At 36.9% G+C, this 15,549-nt stretch overlaps 3 protein-coding genes across 3 annotated transcripts; 1 reads left to right on the forward strand and 2 right to left on the reverse strand.

Moving 5' to 3' along the window:
• The first annotated feature begins 1,702 nt into the window (after window positions 1–1,702).
• LOC149389733 (malate dehydrogenase, glyoxysomal) lies at window positions 1,703–5,433 on the forward strand. Its single transcript, XM_089621513.1, has 9 exons — window positions 1,703–1,974; window positions 2,076–2,306; window positions 3,667–3,981; window positions 4,066–4,155; window positions 4,586–4,669; window positions 4,752–4,787; window positions 4,876–4,965; window positions 5,057–5,151; window positions 5,230–5,433. The coding sequence occupies exons 1-9, from the start codon at window positions 1,912–1,914 to the stop codon at window positions 5,300–5,302; spliced, it is 1,077 nt and encodes a 358-aa protein (XP_089477639.1). The 5' UTR covers window positions 1,703–1,911; the 3' UTR covers window positions 5,303–5,433.
• Window positions 5,434–5,497: 64 nt separating this feature from the next.
• TIN1 (tunicamycin induced protein) lies at window positions 5,498–7,446 on the reverse strand. The gene is made up of 3 exons (XM_089621512.1): window positions 7,159–7,446; window positions 6,702–7,052; window positions 5,498–6,421 (listed from the first exon to the last, which is right to left on the reverse strand). Exons 1-3 carry the CDS (start codon window positions 7,261–7,263, stop codon window positions 5,645–5,647), a joined length of 1,233 nt encoding a protein of 410 aa, XP_089477638.1. The 5' UTR covers window positions 7,264–7,446; the 3' UTR covers window positions 5,498–5,644.
• A 5,341-nt stretch (window positions 7,447–12,787) lies between these two features.
• On the reverse strand, window positions 12,788–15,313 carry LOC149389735 (transcription factor bHLH25-like). The gene is made up of 5 exons (XM_089623535.1): window positions 15,019–15,313; window positions 14,698–14,792; window positions 14,162–14,566; window positions 13,355–13,720; window positions 12,788–13,280 (listed from the first exon to the last, which is right to left on the reverse strand). The coding sequence occupies exons 2-5, from the start codon at window positions 14,731–14,733 to the stop codon at window positions 13,206–13,208; spliced, it is 882 nt and encodes a 293-aa protein (XP_089479661.1). The 5' UTR covers window positions 14,734–14,792; window positions 15,019–15,313; the 3' UTR covers window positions 12,788–13,205.
• Between the last annotated feature and the right edge of the window lie 236 nt (window positions 15,314–15,549).

The raw sequence follows: 15,549 nt of genomic DNA on the forward strand, positions 1-15,549 counted from the left end.
TTTTCGGTTTTTAAAACTCAATCCAGTATCCGGTCCAATTTAGTCTAAAACTGAAATTCGGTTATCTGGTTTCTTAAATCCAGTATCCAATCCAGTATCCAATTTTTAAAATTCTGTTATCCAGTTTGTAAAATTTCAGATCCAGTTCCAAATCCAGTTTGTAAAAATTCAAAAAACGAGTACAAACGATTCTTATAAAGCTCCAAAATGACAATACATAATCTAAAACCGAGTAAAAAAATAAAATTCAAAATGACACTCATCTCCAACTACCTGCACATGTAAATATCATAATATAAAAATTAAAATTACAACCCTAATGATCATAATAAACCATACAACAATTGAATTTGTATGTTACATTTATAGATCACATAATCAAGTTGTAGTAGCGATAAGAGTTGATATATGAGAAGTTTGTTCTTGTGTGATAATTTGACCATCATCTGTTAATAATAATGACATAAATTTAAAATAAATTTGTTTTAATAAACAAACAACAAATGAATATGTCAAATAAAATATCAAATTAATTATCTTACCCGAAACAATTTGCTTAGAATCATTTAGTGCTTCCACTTCTGCAAAATCTGATTTGGGAAAAAAATAAAAATGCTAGGTCTGTCTCAAAATTAGGTCAATTTTTTTTTTAATATATATTTATTTTTAATTAAAAAAAATCGGTTAAATAACCGATATCCAGATTTTCTCAAAATCAAATCCGATATCCAGTCCAGTTTTATAAATCGGATCGGTTATCCGAATCCGAATTTTGGTTAGCTGACGTGGCTCCAAATTTCGGTTTCGGTTCGTTTGGATATCGGTTTTATCCGATTTTCGGTTCGGTTTTGTACAGCCCTAGGACAATTCTTATCTAGGAAATTAAGATGAGGTTTGGCACTTGATTTTTTGATTTTTTTAAAACAAGATTAAAGTTAAAAAATTCATTTGTAGATCATTGACCTCTGGGAGAGAGTAGAGAAAACTTTCATCAAGAACTTCTCAAACGTAGAAAAGAGAATCCTGTTTTTGTAACCTCTCTCGGGCTTCTTGCCATCAACTTTAGTTATGCCACCGAATCCGTCCATGTTATTTGATTGTCACTAATTTTTGTTGAGTTCGATATTTCGTGTATATTATTAGTATTTTATTAATAGAATTTGATACATTTTATAATTTATGACCGCTTTCATCTGAATTGATGAATGTTATAAATAAGTCGAACACAAATTATGCAGTATTTGAACTTGCTTGAAATACACGCAAACATACAATTCAAAATCAAACCACAAAAAGCGAAAAATAGTAAAAGGAAGAAGAACATCGGATTTGTTGATGAGGTTGGAGATCAAATTGTAGCTTAATATACAACAATGAATTTGACCCCCCCCCCCCCCCCCCCCCCCCCCCCCCCCCCCCAAAAAAAAACTCTTTATCTTAAACTTGTCTTAAGCTCGTCCTTGAGCCGTTGATGTGACTAATCCCAATACAACGGAGAGCAACGTGTCTTCTCTTTTGGCTGCAGGCCACGTGTCACTTTCTCAAGCATATTGTATAATTTTTTTTTGCTCGCATAATGTATGATATAATTTTTTTTTTTTTTAAATATTGGCATGTTATGGCACATAGCCAAAAATTGCGAGAGCCACAGCTGAGGAAGAAAAAGAGATAGGATAAGAGTTTTTTAGTCTCCACAAAAAAACTAAATAAAATGCTCGTAGAAAACAATACTAAAAAAAAGGTGTACCAAGCCAACTACCTCTAGCCTCTCTATCTCCTTGCTCATTTTATCTCTTTATTTTTCAATTCCCTCCAAAATAAGTAGCAATAGAGAAAAAGAGTGAACTCTATTAATACACCATATATAGTTCCTGAATCTAATACGTCCTTTACATTACACACAAAAGCACAATGGAACAAACTAAGCAACGAATCGCAAAGATCTCGGCTCATCTCAACCCTCAAAATTCCCAGGTTCGTTTACGTATTTGTTGCTAATTTGCTCTCGTATTTACAGCTTTGTTTCTGGTGCCAAGCTTATGTGCATGTTTGAATTGATTTTACATTTTGGGAAGATGGAAGAAGAGAGTAGAGAAAATGGGATGATGATTGAGAGAGGGAATTGCAGAGCGAAAGGAGGTTGTGCAGGGTTCAAAGTGGCGATTCTCGGGGCAGCTGGTGGGATCGGACAGCCTCTGGCAATGCTGATGAAAATGAATCCTTTGGTTTCTCTGCTTCATCTCTATGACGTCGTTAACGCTCCAGGTGTCACTGCTGACATCAGCCACATGGACACTGGTGCTGTGGTACGTAATCTTTTTCTTACCTTTTAAAACTCATATTTCTATGATCTTCACTTAAATTTGTTTTATTATCCTTAATTTTATAATAGATGTAGTATTAGTAGTGGAGCCTGGATTTTTAGTCAGGAGGGGCAGATAAAATAAAATAATTTAAGAACAATAACAGCTTATAAATAGAAAAGAAACATCATATTTACAAAAGCTTCCGCGTAAAAAAAAAAAAAAGATCCAATTTTATTTTTCCTATTATATTGCTAGCTGATTTGATATGTATAGTTGTTTAATTAGAAACAAAGAGTAACTTTGAAGTAATTCGAGATCCGTTGGGACATAAATTTTTTTTATCCTCTCAAGTTTTTGGTGGAATGAGAGGGAGGGAAAGTGAATACTTGTTAAAATTTTATGAATAAACCACCCACGGCTAACGTAACGTCTAGTTCTCTTCTTATATAGGGAAAATAACACATTTATACGTTTTAGTGAAATGTCGAGTTTAATCATCGGTTTTCAAAAATGTCGAGTTCATACCCTCTGTTTAACTAAAATGACGAAATTATATCCTCTGTTTAACTAAAATGACGAAATTATACCCTGAAATGAATAACAGCGTCACAAATCTCTCTTTCATTGATATTAACTCTTATATAAGAAAAATCAAATCAAATCTAAATCAGTGCCCTAACTTCCAAATTCTCAATTTTAAAATAAAAATAGCCTTAAATTGAAATTAAATAATAAAACTCATACCTCCTAAGAAATGACTTCATTCCGTGTTCGAATTGTAACTCTAAATCCTGGATTCTCTGTTCGAATATGCGATTTTGATGACTATCAACTATCGATGTTTACCCCTTTGTCTCTTTCTGTGTTCTTCACGATTAATAGACTGTTGTTTATTTTTTAGTTTTTAAATAAATTAAATATATGGCGCGAAGGAATAAAGATAATTGGTGTTTATATATAAATATTATAGTCAACGTCAATGAAAAGTCAATAAAAAGAATATTCGTGACACTGTTGTCTATTTCAGGGTATAATTTCGTCATTTTAGTTAAACAGAGGGTATAATTTCGTCATTTTAGTTAAACAGAGGGTATGAACTCGACATTTTTGAAAACCGAGGGTTAAACTCGACATTTCACTAAAACACAGGGTATAAATATGTTATTTTCCCTCTTATATAAGACAAAATAAGGAGGGGAATTGTGAGCCGTTAGTGAACTGTAATGATTTTCCCTCCTAAAACAATATTATAGATTCTTTTTTCCTTCTAACCAAAGATAGTCTTAGGTTACTAGGCAGTTGATGTGATAATTTGAGAGATTGATGTACAATTTTCATGAATGTATGTATGCGTGTACAGGTGAGGGGGTTTCTAGGGCAGGGACAGCTGGAGGGCGCTCTGACGGGGATGGACCTAGTGATAATTCCGGCGGGGGTGCCTAGGAAGCCGGGGATGACTCGAGACGACCTCTTCAAAATCAATGCGGGAATCGTGAAGACGCTTTGCGAGGGAATCGCAAAGTGTTGCCCGAGGGCGGTGGTGAACCTGATCAGCAACCCCGTGAACTCCACCGTCCCCATCGCAGCCGAGGTCTTCAAGAAAGCCGGCACCTACGACCCCAACCGCCTCTTGGGCGTCACCATGCTCGACGTCGTCAGGGCCAACACTTTCGTCGTAAGCACAATCTCGTGTAGGTGGGACCCACCTTTTGTGAGAACGTGCGCTCACGTGTGTGTGTGTCTTGTGGTTGGATTTCAGGCGGAAGTGGTTGGACGTGATCCGAGAGAAGTGAATGTGCCTGTCGTTGGTGGTCATGCTGGAGTTACAATCTTGCCACTCCTCTCACAGGTACCCACCCTTTTCCTACTAATGATTTACTTGTTTATTTTAACATTATCTTTTTTCATATTTAGTAATGGTGAATTAATTCAATTTTTAAGTTTTTTTTTTTTTCACGAAATGCAAATCGTTCAAAATTGCGGTAATTTGGGAAAAAAAGTTCACCAGGAATATGAAATTGTAGATAGTTTTTATATTATATAAAAAAGTGGAATTTCGGAAATTTGGAAATTTTCAAAACGACATCATGACCTTCTCAATTTATGTTGGCATTTTGATTGACAGCCGGTATTTTTGTAAATGGAACAATTGGCTTATCATCAACAAATCCTTGGTTCTAAGTTAGCTGGTTTTTGTCTCCCTGAAAGTTACGAGTTTGGTGTGATGATAGTTTTGTTTGAGATAAAATCGCGATTTGTGTGTGTGCGCGCGAGTGCAGGTCAAGCCTCCGTCATCTTTCACGCGAGAAGAAGCGGAGTATTTGACGAACCGCATCCAAAACGGAGGAACTGAAGTTGTCGAGGTAATCTCGCTAATCAAATGACACAACTGATATTTTCATATTTTTCAGTTCGATCACTAACAGAACCCGTTTTCACTTGTAGGCAAAAGCTGGAACTGGCTCTGCAACACTGTCAATGGTAAAAATAAAAATAAAGGGACAAGCCATTTGTTTGCACGTAAAAGCCATTTAAAGTGACTGAAACTTTCTAGTTCCATTTTGTATAGGCTTATGCAGCGGTGAAATTTGCTGATGCGTGTCTCCGCGGGCTGAGAGGTGATGCCGAGGTTGTCGAATGCGCTTTTGTGGCTTCTCAGGTTATACAATAAACACATCTGATTGTAGATAATAATACAATTAAAAGAAAAAAGAATTAAAAAAACTGAACTCGAATTACGGACATTACAGGTGACAGAACTTCCTTTCTTCGCAACCAAGGTTCGTCTTGGTCGCAATGGAGTCGAAGAGATCTTCCAACTCGGTCCTCTTAACGAATACGAAAGGTATTGAAATAGAAAAAATTCAAGTAATGTTATAAATTCAAATGCCATTGGAATTAACATCTCATATGCGTGTTTCAGGGCTGGATTGGAGAAAGCAAAGGAGGAGCTAGCTGGGAGTATTCAAAAGGGTGTGTCATTCATCAATAAGTGAAGGTGCTTCAGAAAGTGCTGTCGTTGTGTATCTACCAATCTACATATTATATATCTAATACAACAAGTATAATTTGTATTTTAAATCAGGAAGTCGGAAGAATAAAACTTTCCTCTTGTTCTGTTATGGCACAGCCAAAATCCAAGGTCGACAACCAGGAACAAATGAGCTTCTAATACTATCAACACTCTCCCATATCGTATAGCTCCTAACATTGAACTTTAAAATATATATATAATCAATAAACATAATCAGTAAAACGCCCTAGAGAACACATTTTCTTTATCTTTACATTTCATTCATCCAGAACTCAAAAAGTACCCGGAAAAAACCCGTGAAAATTTACAAGGAGAACGGGTCGGGCGGCGGATAAACGATCGGAACCCTCGACATAGAGACGTTGGGAGTGAGAAGCTCGGGCGCCAGGGTGTCCTCGACGGCGAAAGGGTTGACCTGAACGACTCTCTCGTGGACGACCTTGTCGCCTTCGACCCTGGCGAGCACCTCGAAATGCAGCCTCGCGCTCTCGGGCCGAGTCCTCCACGACGACGACCAGTCCACGGCCCCGTCTCCGAGCCTCTTCTCCACCGAGAATCCGATCTTCACGAAAGTCTGAGCCGACACGTCCGCCTTCAGCAGCCTGAACGACCCCTCCTCCTCCGCCTTGGGACCCAGCACCGAGGCCAGCAGTTTCTCAAACCCCACGAGGTTGGGCTCCGAGCCGTTGAGCGAGGCGATCGGCCACAGGGTTGTGGAACGGGTCCGGCTCAAGAGCGAGGCCGTCTCTTTACCGTCGACCCGCGGGGGGTTCGAAGGCGGGGAGAGCTCGACGAGGCCCGGGGCGAGGCGTTTGAGCTTGAGCCTGTTCGTGGGCGACGAGGATGCGATCGAGGTGGGGCCCACGATGCGGAGAGAGAGGAGCGGTTTGGGGCGGGAAGAGAGGCGGAGCCAGTCGGCGAGGGCGAGGAGAGCGGAAGCCGAGGAGTGGCCTCCGGTTCGGTTGAGAGGGAGAGGGAGGTCGAGAGCGTGGCGCAAGCTCACCGACCGAGCGCCTTTCACCGTCACCACCGCTCCTTCGCCTACCACCATCTTCTTCAGCACTCCCGCGTCCACGTCGTGCTGCGAGAGATTATTGAAATCATGTCTTATGTTCTTCAACCCAAGGAAAAAGCTTGATGCTGGTTTGTAATATTTTAAGATAGAAAATCATATCATATCGACCCTTTAATTTCCGGTAAACTAATTTATGTTCCAGTAATACAGTCTAGGGTTTTCTCGAGAATCTGATTATATATTCGTTGTGCACCAAGATGAGAACATTGATTTGATTAACATCTATGCTATGCGATTCGTATGACCAGAAACAGAGTGATGTCTTTTACAACAAGAAATTACTCACCGGAAGCGAAACCCTCATATCTTTGGCGTCCTGAATCCAGAGCTCCATCGGACCGGCGAGCTGAAACGGAGCGAGAACTGGAGGCAAATGCCTCTCCAACCTGCTCTTCTCCACAATACCATTCTCGTCCCCGGCTCTGACCGCATCTTCAAGGTGAAAAATCGGCAAGTCCGCGTGGTCCCAGCGCTTGATGTCCTCCAAAAGCTTGAATGGAAGGACCTTTTTGTCGATCTCCACGTCGAATTCGTACGCCACAGAATGTCCAACCCTCGCGTCTCTGATGTCGAAACCCGAGACCTTCAGGTCCTCCGATTGAAGCCCCAGCGATTTCACCGTCGCATCCCTCAAATCCTGAGAAAACCGAAACCAAATACAAACTTAAAGGTTTCGTAAAACCTAGAGAAAATTTGAGTGTAATATCGATTGAAGCTCAAATAACTGGAATTGGATTGCTTACAGAGATTGCTTTAGGATACGGAATCAGAGCGCAAGAAGGTAGCGGAGACTGATAGGCCAATAAAAGGATAACAAATGTCCAGAGATGGATGGAAGAAACCGCCATTGAATTGATCGATTGAAGCTTTGCACGGTACTAGATAGAGAGAATCAGAGAAAATAGGAGGGCTAAAAATAAGGAAACAGAAGAAGGAATAGAATTTAGAAGGAAGAGGAAGGTTCTGGACTGATGGTGGAGATTCTTGGAAGGTGATGACCTGGCAAGCAACCAATGAGAAGAGAGAAAATGATGTTGTGAGGAAATGTGATTGGCTCAGTTTGTTGGAAGGTACTGATGACGTGGTATTCCTCGTTTGTGTGTTTTCTAATAATCGGATTTTTCTATAGTGGTTCGCATTGCTTTCACACACGGGTATAGGGTATAATCGTGGGGCAACAAGAGTTTGCCAAAGTTAAATTCCATGAAAAAAAAATGAGAAATGCTATTTGGCATAACTTACGAGTTGGAACGTTCCACTCAGAAGTTGACACGTGGATGTTGGTGGACACGTGTCAACTTCTGAGTGGATCGTTCCAACTCGTGAGTTGTGTCAACTTCTGAGTGGATCGTTCCAACTCGTGAGTTGTGTCAAAAATCATTCCCGTAAAAAAAATAGCTAAATTTTTATGTTTTTTTTTTCATATATATACATATAATTTGGGGGTCCATAAAGTAAATAGTCACATTTATAGTTTGACATTGCTAAATAGTCAACTTTTTGTAAATTTTAAATAAATAACAATTTTCATATATTTACAGACGTACTTCTATTTATTAGGCAACTTCATCTTTATACTTATTTACATAAGATTTATGAAATGTTGGCTATATACCAATTCTAAACGTTTTAGTTGGCTTTTTACCAAATTTTTTTGATAATTTAATGCTTAAAAAACGGATATTAATTGACAACAAACATCAAATAGAGAAGGGATATTGACACCAATATTAGTCACTTACCAAAAATTAACCCAAAAGCAAAATTGAACAAATCTATTACTAAACAAATGTGACAATAGGGGTTAGTTCAATTGGTAAGCACCCCCGCCCCCAAATGAGCAGAAGGGTTCGAGTAATTGCGAAAACAATTTGTTAAAAAAAAATTACTAAATGAATGTGAAAAATCAGTAATACCCTAAAATTTCGTGACAAAACGATCACGAAATTCAAAATTGGAGAATTTGACGAATCAATCATGAATTTTTGAAAAAAATAACAACAACGCCCTTTTTTGAGTCAGTGTTAAATTTTATGCTAAGAAAAATAGCAACGACGACCCTTTTTCAATCAAACTATGATCAGAGAATATGCGTGATATTTTTTATTTATTTATAAATAACAAGATCTAAACAAACTTTTTCTTATGTAACTTCTAGTTACCTTCATTAAACCAAAAATAAGCAACTTACGGTCCAAGGAAATACTACCAGAGAGCCACACATGATAGCAAGCCAACCATCGCTCACACAAAGAAAAAGATAAACTTCGACATGCCACACAATTAGTAGCGTCGTTACAATGTCTCGGTATCCACCTACACATAGTAGACCATAAATTCAGGCTGGCACAAATCTTAGCCGTGAACCTTCCTTGCAAAACCCAACACCTGCTTTTGAGGGACAAGTTAAACAACACACAAAGCAATCAGACTTGATCACCATCCATTCCTTTTTCACCGTCTGATACGCTGAGAAAAACCCATTGGACGTTCCTCTCTGACGGATCTTGGCGCGGGAGGTTGCTATTAGGACTCTTAGCCGCCGGTGAAGAAGAGAATGAGCGAAGCCGCCGAGAATACCGACGACGGCTAGAGTGTGCTTCGATAGACGGGTAAGAGGCACCATTGGAGTTGAATTGAAAGATAAAAAAAACATTCAATTTCGCTCAGAAATAGAGAGATATGTTATATTGGGAAATTTTTTATAAGCCTCTGAATCTTGCCGAGGAAACCATTTGTGGCCTTCGCGGTCGTGAGGCTTTGAAGAAACCCTAGCTTGTAGAAGCAAATTGGCGATGACATTTTGTGAGAAAATAATACACTTTACTTGCAGAAGGCCAAGGCTGCGAGAGAGAACGAACCAGAGTGAGATCCGTCAATTTTGATTTTGGGTTGAGTTTTAGTAAGTGGCAGCTAACTACTAATATTAGTGTCAATACCCTTATATATAAAAAAAAAAAAAAAAAAAGACAACTACCAAAAAAAAAAAACCAGTCGTGTCCAATGACAAAGCTAAGAGTCTAACTCAGGGGCTAAATCTTTTTATTTTAAAGTGCACAACAATGAAGCAATGATTTTGTTTAATCTACAATTTTTAATTATTTTTCAAATGAAAGGCATTAAAGTAGCTCTTTTATAAGTTTAGATGAATTTGAATTTAAAGTATAATTTTCTTTTGTTAAAATAAGGGTATGTTCGGTTAGAGGTAATCGGATGTAATCACATTCATGAGAATCTTATTATTAAGGTGTGTTTAGTTGGAGGCAAGAGAATGTAATCACATTTTTGGAAATCTCATTAAGGTAACCAGATTCACATGAATGTAGGATTACAATGTTTGGTTGTAAAATATAATTTTTTAAATAAATTCATGTGAATGTTACATTATTGTATTTAATATGATAAGATAGCATAATGTCTAATAAAAAAAATAAGTCGAATATATTCTTATAATACTTTATAAAAGAGGTCTTATAAAATAGACAAAAATAAAATTTGAAATAAAAGTTAAATATGTGAAAAACAACCTTAATTATTTTGAAAGGGAACTTTTATGGTGAGAAAAAAAATTATAACATATAATTTATAATGTATGTGTGTGTGTGTATATATATATATATATATATTTTTATTTTATTTTTGATAAAGGGCTCCTCAAAAGAATATATTGATAAAAGCCAAAAGCTTAGATTACAAAATTAGCGCAAAGAAAATTAAAAAAATTTCTACACGAAGAAGATGAAATGTGGACCGCAAACAATCATAAATACAATAAAATAACTTGTGGATTATCCGTCTATGCAGATAATCAGTCATTATCAGATTACTACTCGAATCACGAGCGAAAACGCCAGTCGTTTGTTGCAAATCGCGGTTTTAGAGATTTTGCCCGAGATTTTGCAGATATGATGAAAAATTCAAAACCACTCCGATTAAAGATTGGGCGGTACAAAAGCCAGATCTTATAAGTCTGGATTATTGAAACATAATCAAAACATAAAGTAAAAAAATGAAAAAAGAAAATACTAAATAAAAATTACCTTCTCCTAGATCGTGAATCCTCCATTGATCGAAACCATCGAAGTCTTCTTATCACAGAGGAGGAGGCGACACCGAAGATTAAAAACCCAAGCTTTAATTTTTGGGAGAGACGGGAGCTAGGGTTTTTTTTTGGGAGAGCGACTACGTCTAATAATGTATGTATATATATTGCCTAATTTAATATATAATTAATAATTTATTGACAAGTATATTTATTTTTTAAAAACATGTAAATAAATATATAATACGTACCTATAAATATATATTACCTATATAATATATACAGTCAATTATTAATATATATGTATATGGATATCTACGTATATATAATTTCTTATAAATACGTATCTATAAATATATGTATTACGTATATGATATATAGTTAGTGATATATAATTTCAGCTATTAAATGTGTACGTGCGATTTTCAATGAGGCTATGGCGACGGGGTTTGGAGGGGTAATCATGAGCTCTTTAGGAGAGGTGGTTGGCGCTTTCACTAGCACCATGACAATATCCTACTCTCTTTTTTTTTCGCAGAGTGCTTAGCCATACGAGAAGGTCTGTTGTTTTCCAAAACTCACGACCTTACGGTTGACATAGTGGAGAGTGATTGTTCCTAGTAGTCTAGGCGGTTGGTGATATGGCTCCTCCGGTCTGTTTGAGACGATTGTTGTGGATTTGGCTTGCTCTCAGATTTAGGGGCTTGTAGGTTCCGTTTTATCCTGTCGATGGGAATAAGGCGGCTCACATCCTAGCTCGTCAAGCCTTTTCTAGTAGTACCAACGTCTGTTGGATTCTCGAATGTCCTTCATGTATCGAAAATGTTATTTTAGCGAATTTTTCGCATAATTAATTAAAATGATTATTCTTGCTTAAAAAAAGGCTTAAATACATGCTTTAATCGCATTGATTGACTTCCATTCACTTAGACTGAACTTTGGGCATGTGATACAAGAGAGATGAGAGTCGGATCAGGTGTCAATATTGCCTTCATTATTCATGGGTCAAAGGATGCCTAACGACATTTGAAATGACTATAAATAGAGAAGTATTCTCTCGACAATAACACACTCATGTAAGGCACTCGTCTCATTGTGGACGGCTGATTTGCCACCTTAGCCTTGCGGAATTCTATGAGCAACATATGCACAGAATCGGCGAACCCTTCCAACTTCAAGGGAGTGTCAATGTGGACCTCAACCGACTGGAAAACCTCTCATTCAGCTCGACCGATCATATGCGGAAGCCCAAGATATTTGGTGTGTGTGTCCGTGATAGCCGTTCTTAGAATAGTTCTCAATTCGCTCCGGAGAGGAGTGACATTAGAACTATATCACATGGCTGACTTATGGAAGTTTATATATTGGCCCGAGGCTCTCGCATAGAGATTAAGACAACATTGGATAGAGTCGATGTCCGCTGCTTTTCTCTACACTATAAGTCTAAAATTGATTAACAACATGGTATGTGATTGTACAAACTATGACCAAATTCATATTGCCACATAAAGTACATGGCAAGATACTAATCCTTGTAATTTTTTTTAACAATCTATCATAATTTGACACATCATTCATTGTTCATAATTAGCTACAAACTAATAAGTAAATGACATTTGTAAACAATGATTTTGCTATTATAGGCTGAACACATTTTTTTTTTCACCAAATTCGTGAAGAAAAAAAAATCATGGGAGACCAATGGGTTTTTTTTTTCATCATTTTAACTCCCCTGTTGATTAGTAAGCATTTATAAAGACAACGTTTTGATTCCTTATAAAAATACACAATCAATAAATTAGTAAGAAGAGAGATTGAAAGAGTCACCGACAAGATCATAATATCGGATTTGTGATATGACGTGTAAATTAGGACAATCTTCATCCATTAATATAAACATGGAGGATCCATTGTTAAGATAAGCTCTCTGATAAGGACAAAACTTCCCTTTTTTTTAGTGTCTCTCTCCACGGAAAATAGAGATATATACACAAATACACATTATAATTGATTTGTTGAGTATCCTTCTTTTAAAGCTTCTCAATCTCAATTATCAGCTCAATTATACTCGTCCCCACTTGGAAAAAAAAAGAATTGATGATTTCACATGTAAAATTAATTCATAAAATCATGGCAACATTTAAACAATGTAAGGATAATATAACCAACCAAAAATAAGATCTTAGAATCTTAAAAAACCAACTACTTAACATATATATATATATATATATATATATATACATACTTATTATTCATAACCATCTGTTATATCACCTACCAGTTAATGCATATTCCAAAGACAATTGACTTTCATTAGGGAAAGAAACACAAACGCATAACAAGTTGAATTTATTACATAACAAGTGGTGTAACTTCAAATAAGAAGAAAGTGGATGATACAGAGAGAGTTCAAATTTTCTCTAAACATTGGACAAAGAAACTTATGAAAACAATGGCCTTGTAATTCTCTACCCCAAATAATAATATTAAAAAACACCAAATATCAAAGGGTTAGTTGTATTCGTTTGCAACAACACGCCCTAAAAAAAGCTCAGAAAAGCTGTGAATTAAAAACATGGTCAACAAACTAATAGACCAGGCAAAAAATATGGTAAAAAAACTCACAGAAAACAAGCTTGAAGTCATTGGTGTATCCTAGTGAAGAACTAAAGGCCATGAAACTATAAGAAAGAAAGCACTCTAAAATAAGTACTATAAAGATCGAAAACTTTGTACTATCCTTTCGTTTCAGACAAATGAAGCAAAAACCGAGCGGAGATTCTCGACAAGATCCTTCATTGTGAAAGAGAATTCCAAGTTCATCTGCCCAACAACAAGAACCATTAAGCTACACGATAAAGTAGTTATCCACAAAATAAACTATTACGAATTAGTACCTGAGCTATGATGGTCAAATCTAGAGCAGAGACACCAAAAGTGAAGCAACTAGTATTGAGGACTGTCAAGTGAAGCCTCTCGAGCTCGGAGATTGTCTTCTCAAGAACCCCTTTTCTCTTCTCGCAGTGAATCCTTATGAGCACGTTTTCGTCGCACAGCCTGGCTTCGATCTCGGGCAAAGCCTCTTCGAACGCGTCGCTTTCATTGATCTCTCCGGAGGAAGAGAAGTAGAGCCGGGATTTCTTCACGATCAGGACTGATTCGTTGCTCTTCTTTGCCGCAGCATGTTCCTCTAGAGTCCTCACTTTCTCTTGGAGTTGCTTCATGTACTTTATGGCATCGCTGAGAACCGAAGCTTTGTCCATCTGCGTTCCAAACATAAATGACTCGGGTTTTTCATCGCTGAATTTTTGGGATCACTATAATTTCATTTTTTAAGCCAATATATAAATTACACACGTAACGGTCGTCTAATTTATTTATAGAGAGAAAAAAAAAATTAAACAATGAAAACATGATAAGTTTTTAGGCCTTGACTCAAGAAACAAACTAAAAAAATTAGAGTAATAGCTCATATACTAATTTGAATAATAATGTACCAACATTAATCATTTATAATCATTATACTATAAATTATTGAAATTACACACCTAACGATTGTCTAATTTATTTATAAAAAAAAAACATTGGCTCAACCTATTGATGAAAAAAAAAGCTAAAGAGGGGTTAAAAGCTGAAAGAGTAATTTGAATAAAAATGGATATGAATTTAGTAGGTAAAAAAGAGTTGTAATATAAATTTAGTACCTTCTTAAGGCCAGGGACAATAGCAGATAAGGCGATGAACCTCTGACTCAGCTTCTCTCTGCGCTTCCTCTCGGCCATGATGTGATCTTTCGCGTGAGACAGCTTGTTGCTCATCGTCCGCTTTTGGCTTCCTCTCACACCGTACTCGTGGCTCGCCTCTTCTTTGGGCTTCACGAGCCCGACTTGGCCCGTGTAGTGTGGGCCCGCAAACGAGCCCGGCGCTTGCTGAGCTGGATCGAGGACAGCCTGATTGCTCGAGTTCCAAGCGCTTGGCTTAAAGCTTGAGTGAGAGTAGTGATAAGGGTGTTGCAAATTCTCTCCCAGCAATGGGAACATGCCTAGCTCTTGCTCATTCACACAGTTCATTTGCCACTGGTTTATCAAACCCGGGTCCTCGAAAATTCCCTGCGCCAGAATAATTCGATATTCGGGTTTATAGCTTTCACATGTGTGATTCAACTAGGGGAAAAAAAAAAAATAAACCCCATGCATTGAGATCTAAAGCTTCGTGTAAATACAGTAACCAGAGAGCATACCATTTCAGATAAAGCTTTGATCGATTGTATGTCCATTGAAAAGGAAAACTAACAAACCCAACTATTTTGAAAGGAACTTCACTCCTAATCCAAACCTGCATGCAAAACAATAAATATATAAAGTATGATTACAAGCAAACACACACAAGAGAACACAATTCTATTTTTGCTCTAATAAGTTAGACGTAATACTTGAAATTTTTTATGATTACAAACTCAGGAAAACAGTAGTGTAACTATCTGGATCATAAATGGGGTATTTCAAGGAATCAAGGCATACTTTGAATGTGTACTGTGCTTTGTAGTAAATATAAATCGTACCTTTGAATAATTGTGAGTACGGATTACCAAAGCTCTCTGGTAGATTTTTCTTTTGTTTTCCAGGTCCCCGAAACCACGGTGCCAAACTTTTGTGCCATATTCTTCAACTCTCTCTATATATAGCTCTGATTTTTTTTTTTTTGCCTACTTAATTAATTTGATTTTCTATAGCGACCCATTTTGAAATATAATTCGCAGTTTTTTTAATTGTTTCTCACCGGCAAATCGGTTTGTTGATGTGAAACTGGTTTCGTTGTTATATAAAATTAGTCTCTCGGAGCTGAAATATTTGTTGGTGTGTCATTGTGATAATAGTACAAAAGACAGCCAAGCAAAACAAAGTAATTTTCTATAACTTAGTGGGTCTAATTATAAGCTTACAAAGACTATCAAATCTCATTGTTGTTGTTTTGTGGACTTTTGTTTAGTATTCTTACCAACTAGCCTTTGAAAATCTTCATTTCAAAAGAGAGTTTCCGTTGATAATAAAAATGTTATTTTTCATTATTCAATTTATTAGCTTTTTTTTTT

This window comes from Urtica dioica, chromosome 8, assembly GCF_054948205.1.
Source record: "Urtica dioica subsp. dioica isolate 48M chromosome 8, U.dioica_male_clone48M_v1_H2, whole genome shotgun sequence".
Classification (NCBI taxonomy): domain Eukaryota; kingdom Viridiplantae; phylum Streptophyta; class Magnoliopsida; order Rosales; family Urticaceae; genus Urtica; species Urtica dioica.